The sequence below is a fragment of the Solanum pennellii genome, chromosome 3, assembly GCF_001406875.1.
Source record: "Solanum pennellii chromosome 3, SPENNV200".
Classification (NCBI taxonomy): Eukaryota; Viridiplantae; Streptophyta; class Magnoliopsida; order Solanales; family Solanaceae; genus Solanum; species Solanum pennellii.
In genome coordinates, this window is record NC_028639.1 from 23,141,612 (window position 1) to 23,148,114 (window position 6,503).

Genomic DNA, 6,503 nt, shown 5'->3' on the forward strand with positions numbered 1-6,503 from the left:
TCTCGCTGTAGCGGCAACTTATACATTGTAAGCTCGTCGGCCCAGCGGCATCTAGCACGCTGCAACGGGACAGGGTCCAGATTTTTCACAGATCCTTTTCTTTTTTGTCCTTCCTATATAATGATGGTTCAAGTCGTTACACCCTAACAATGAATATACCTCTCCAGCAATAAATTAGAGGTATCAGGTAAAATGTAAAAGGTATATATTCAAACGGTGAACCTCAAATTCACATTTTGCCACTTTTAAGCACGACTACAAATCCACCATGAACACTTAAAATCAAAATGAAAACAATTCACAGATCACCATATATAATCTTCTTTTTTAATAACTAAACAAAGCAATGTCTTAAATAACCAAAGTTGCAACATTCAGAGTTTCTGGTCTACAAGGCAAAATATAGAGTGCATACATAGTTATATTTAGGACCGTTATGTAAAAAATGGTTGAAGTTTATAAATTTATGGGAAAAGGGTCTGATATACCCCGTAACTTTATCATTTAGAGTTGATATATCCCTTGTTATGAAAGTGGCTCATATAAACCCCTACTTATAAACAAATGACTCACATATATCATTTTCCTCTAACTGAAATGAAAAAAAAATTAATTTTAATTTAATTTTTTATTTTTTTGTCTAAAAAACATAATCCCGTATAAGTAAATTTAATCCTTGTTAAACATATTTTTTTTTGATTTTTTTTTGTTTCAGTTACTAATTTAGAATTATTATTTTAATAATCAAATTTATTTATGTTTCACTAATATTCTTGTAAAACTTATTGTAAATGAACAAATTTTTTTCTGCGAATACAAAAAAATCAAATTACAATATAGACAAATAAAAATAGTTTAAGTTTGTTTTCTTTAAACTAAGGAATGAAAGAAAAAAAAAAGAATAAGAAACTCAAATAATTATAATAAAAGAAGTCAAAAAATAATTTATGTATGAAAAAATTTAAAATATACCTTGAACTTTGATAGAAAAATCATATATAACCCTAAATAATTTTTAAAAAAATTAAAAGTAAAAGTTATAAATTTAAAACTAATTTTTTAACTTCCATTAAATGGAAGGTATATGTGAGCTGATTTTGTAATGACAGGTGCATATGTGAGTCATTTGTATAACGGAGGCATATACGAGTCACTTTCATAACAAGGGTACATCAGCTTCAAATGACAAAGTTGAGGAAATATCAGACATGCACAAATGAGTTGAAAATCGTAGGTCAACTTCAGATTTGAATGCTGTAATAGATGTTCTATTCTTAAATGACAGTTTACAGTTACTATATATATATATAGATATATATACGTTATATATATATGTATATATATATATATATCACATAACCTTAGAAGGAGAGGGATGGTGTAGCAGCAACACTTTCAGTCTTCAAGCCAAAGTTTAAATATTGAATTCAACAACAAAAAGGTAAATAAAGTGACTACGCAATCACCAATAACATCTATTAACTACTCCAAATGAAGCAAGCATATCACCATATCTCAGTTCAAATGTTTGCCCATAGTGTGCACAAACTTTGATTACATTCCATAAATCCTCACCTTCTTCCCAGATCTCATCCTAAATATTTAGCTCAAGGTTAGACAAGGTAGTAATACTAATCAAATCTCACCAAGATACATCTGTTTGTCACTACTGCAAGATCCAACAATTGGTTCATTAGGATGAAAAACACATTCATTAACACATCCAGTGTGTCCAGGGAGCTTATACAGGATCCGCCTAGATGTTGTGTCCCAAACATAAACCATGCGATCAGAACTCCCACCTGTTACCTTACTTCCATCAGGCGACCAACTACATTTCAGTAAGTTCTTTTCAAAATTGTGTTGGTGGCCTTCCAAGATCTTGACACATCGATTTTGGGGGGCATAAGGGCGCATGTCCCATATGCGAAGCGTGCAATCCATGGCATTAGTAAGAAGATAAGACCCATCAGGACTCAGCTGCATACCAGTTATAGTATCTTGATGGCCTTGAAGAGTCATAGTTACTTCACACCTTCGTAAATCCCACAATTTTACATCATTGTCAATACCACCTGTGCAGATTTTATCGGAGGCATCAGAGAAACTGACCGCAGTAATTTGAAATTTGTCTGGAAATGTTTGTATGGCTCCTCTTTGGCGCATATCCCAAAGTTTAGCAGTGCCATCATCAGATCCGCTAACAATAAGAGGAGGGCCCCTACGAGCTGGGCAGCATGAGTTAACAAACGAGGAATGTTCAGCCATTTTCTTTATTTGTTTCCCGGTTTCTACATCCCATGCCCTAACAGTCTTATCGGGGCTGGCTGATATTATTGTTGATCCATCAGTAGTCCATTGAACATCAAGAACTGCATTTTTGTGCCCTTTCAAGACCATAAAATTCTTGCAATCACCACGTACATTCCAAAGAAAGATTTCTTTGTCATGTGAACCAGATGCAATGATTGTTCCTGCTGGATTGAACTTCATAGTATATACCGCACTTTGATGTCCAGATAGCAACATAATTGGTGACTCCAAGCTTGATGTCCGTGGTTTTCCATTTGGTCCAAGTCCTTGCGGACCCCTAGGAAGCACAACAGACAACTCCATTGGCCTTGGCCCCATAACTGATAAAGCACTTTCAGTTTGCATCTTGGTCTTCACTTGCACCTAAAATATTCAAGATAGTTCAGCTAACAATTACAAGAAATACAATAGGAAACATAAAGCTGCAGATATAGAACCACAAAAGTTAATATAGAGCTCCTTGTCTAATTACCTAATGCTTCAATTTGAAAGATATTCCTACAATAATCTCGAGACTATGGGAACAAAAAAGTGTCATGATATGGACTAGTAGAAAGGGAGTGAATTCGAGCCCAATATCGAAGTGAAGTTTCAAGTTTGCTTAAGTGGAGGCCCAAGTAGTTGCATTAATAAATTCCTATTTAATCTTATTTTAAATCAATTAATTAATTTCAGTTAATGGTCCATTGTATTTGCCTTTTCTTTGTAACAAAACGCCACGTCGCACCTGTAGGATAGCTAGCCATTGTATTAGCAGTTGAACAGGATTTCTGTTTTTTATCAATTCTTCTCTTCCTTAGCAAAAATCTATTTTCTCCTGTTAATCACACATTTAGCTACTCAACACTCAAATTGAGACAGTGGTGTCAGAGCCATTCAATTCTCAGGAATAAAATGACTGCAAATCAGAAATTCAAAGGTTTACAAGAGGTTGGAGACTCAGCTTCAATCCATCGGAGCTGATACTTCTAAAAAGTATGAATCTCTCGAATCTAACCAGAAATTAATCTCCTCCCAACAGCAGAAAACACGAGACTAAGAGGCTGGAACTGATTATTTCACGCCTCGCAACAGCTCGACGCACTGAGGCTCCATCTATGTTACCACAATCTCCACAGTCCGTAGCTTCAAGTGTTCAAGGTTACATGACTATTTACAATGCTGGCCATGGATCGAACATACGAGTTAAGGTATCACCATCTTCGACTACTACAAGTTATCCACTTTAAAGGGATTTTACATCTCCTCCACTATTTTCCCCAGATAGTACACCCCTGTATCCACATGTTGTGAGTACTGTCTCATTGGGGTTGACTGCTCTCTTTGTCTCTACTACGGCAACCCCGATGGTCAATACGAATCCCAATGAGCCCCCTCTGCTTCCACTACCCATGTGAAACACTTTTGTCCACAACCATGAAAATATTTCAAAGCCCAAATCAATTTCCCAGAGTTCAATGGGACAAATACCAAGGGGTGGTTACACAATGTGAGCAGTTTTTCAAAACATAACAAGTCCCAGACCAAAATAAATTGAGTTATGCATCAGTTCAATGAGGGAGAAGGCTGATGTGTGGTTCATCAGCTACATCTTTAGAAGAGGGGCACTAATTGGTAGACGTTTTGTGTAGAAGTGTGTCGCAGATTTGGCAATGTCAGATCTATGGACAATGTGGATAAATTTAACAACCACAAACACACTGGTGGTGTAGATAGTTACCAGGAGAAGTTTGCAAAATTGATCCTATATGCTGTTGGTTAATCCATTGCTTAATGAAAGTCACTCCATATCCAGCTATATCAGTGGGTTGGAATATGAAATTAAACCTTTGGTTAGTATGGCAAACCCCACTTCTTTGATGGATGCCCTCGAAGTTGCTAAAGCCTATGGAACTTTCTTCAGGGCTTTATTCAGGTCAATTCCACTCGGAACTCCCTCATTTCAGTCCTTCCCTAAGTTGCTCGGACTCTTCATTTCCGGTGCTGCACCCGTGTCGATGCGACGTGGGTGTGGGTGTGGGATCATACCTGATCTAGTCACAACCCGTTTTGGGTACTTTTACCAAATTTGAGGGAGAAATTCTGGAAAGACACAATGATTTCTATAACCAAAACAAAAACTATGGTAAAATTGAAGAAAATGAAATACCTTGTATATATAATCTTTTACTGTCCCTCCCTTTCCTTTTTTTCCTCCTGGTGTAATACCCTCCCAGCTAAATCAGGGAACAAACCCTTTAAGCTATCTGATCTCAATCAATTGTCCTTCCAAAAGGAAGTCTTGATTTGGCTCCCAAGGCATTCCAAGACACCAGGATTGACCTCAAGATCAAAAATTGGCCTCTCACCAGCATAAAGATTAAAGTATCATCTACATACTAAAGATGTGTGACTACCATAATTGGTGTAGAATTAGAATTTGTTGCCACCTCAAATACAGTTAGTGTTCCTTGCTACCTTGATCATATTTTTAAAACCCTCCACTACAATAACAAACACTAAAGGGGACAAAGGATCCCCCTGCCTCATACCTCTTTGAGGTGGGAAAAAACCTTCTAGTGCTCCATTAATCAGAACAGAGAATTTGACAATTGAAATGCATAATTTGAAATTTGGGATTGGGTATATTTAAAGTTGAAGCCTTACACAAACATGCAAATATTGCATTGAGGAGCAATTTGAAGTTAACATCTCAGTTCTATGGTCCATACATAGTGATCAAGAAGCTAAAGGTTGTGGCTTATGAATTGAAACTACCTACAACAGCAATGATCCACCCCATTAATAAACAAACACTCAAAAAGACTAATTTACTAATTTCTCGAAGTTTTAAACAAATCCATAACTATACTTGTATTGAAGCTGCTGGTGAACATTCAGATAAGTAGAGAAATGGAAGAAAGGACAAAACTGAACATTATTATATACCCAAACAACTGGAGGAAATAAAATTTAGCATATGCATCACATCAACTCAAATTTCTGTAACAATAATTAAACCAGCAAGCTTTTATCCAAAATCAATCTATAAAAATTCTAACAACCAATAACTCAAACAAAAATTCTCACTTTGAAGAGATCAAGAAGCCAAACATATGGTCTTAGTAACATGAAATCTAAACAGTAGCAAGTTAATATGTATTATCATAGCAGAACAGATTTAATAAAATTAACAGATGCAAAACGAAAACCTTTAGCAACTGGAAATGTTTGAGAGGTGCCACCACTGGGAATTTTGAATGGAAACTAGGCCAAAATAAAGGATATTTCATTCGAAACTATATCATATCGTATCTAACTATAAACATGGCAGCATTCAACTAAAAAAAACAAAACGAGATCATAGAAGTAAAAGAAATCAGCCATACAAACAGATATTGTAATCATAGTCAAACAATTATGAATTTCTATAACTTAATAGGCAACCAAGGAGAGATTTAGAGAATAGGTTTTTCAGATTCAGCTAAAAATCAGAATTCTAAACCAAACATATGACAGTTGAAACAATACATCCAAGCAATGATACGAATTCGAAAATGAGAGGGGGTTGAGGGGAAGAAATCTACTCAACAACAGAATTAAATACAGTAAACAAGTAATACCTTTTCTTCAGGGCAGCGCCTGGGACGATAACGAGCTTGAAAAGGAGAGAGCAAAACTTAAGACTCGAAAACTCTTTTCTTTTCGCTTCTCTATTTCGGGTAAAACCCAAACAATCACTCGACAAGGGGCTTTAAAGAGGAGAAATTAGGGCTTCAAATTTCATTTCGAATTTAACCATATATAGATTGCAATTCTGGCTAAAATTGACAAATTACATTAATTGGTGAAATCGGCTAAACATTAAATAACACAAATTAATATTAATTATTTAATCAACCAAAAATTTTATAAAATAGCAAACTAATAACCTAAATTAAATGAAATAGCTAGGGTTTGATTTAATTGTGCTCCATAGCAAACATTATCTAAAATTTGCCAGCGTCTCTCTCCCAGGAATCTCGCTCGCCACTCTCCATTCTCGCTCGCCTCTCTCGCTTCATACACAGAAGTGTATAATTCTGTTTCTGTTTTGTATAAAGCGAGAGAAAATTGTATATACACATGCAAAAATGTATATCTTCGTGTTATACACTTAATTATACAATTTACAAACATTTTACTTCAAAAATTGCAGAGAAAAAGGCCAA

The 6,503-nt window shown here is 35.4% G+C and overlaps 1 protein-coding gene across 2 annotated transcripts; it reads right to left on the bottom strand.

The window, feature by feature from the left end:
• Positions 1-1,382: 1,382 nt before the first annotated feature.
• LOC107015323 (U5 small nuclear ribonucleoprotein 40 kDa protein) lies at positions 1,383-6,071 on the bottom strand. 2 transcript variants are annotated; one of them, XM_015215563.2, is made up of 3 exons: positions 5,916-6,062; positions 4,960-5,070; positions 1,383-2,676 (listed from the first exon to the last, which is right to left on the bottom strand). In XM_015215563.2, the coding sequence occupies exons 2-3, from the start codon at positions 5,020-5,022 to the stop codon at positions 1,636-1,638; spliced, it is 1,104 nt and encodes a 367-aa protein (XP_015071049.1). In that variant the 5' UTR covers positions 5,023-5,070; positions 5,916-6,062; the 3' UTR covers positions 1,383-1,635. The 2 variants fall into 2 exon arrangements, with proteins under 2 accessions (XP_015071049.1, XP_015071050.1); XM_015215564.2 differs by lacking the exon at positions 4,960-5,070 and having other exon boundaries at positions 5,916-6,071.
• Between the last annotated feature and the right edge of the window lie 432 nt (positions 6,072-6,503).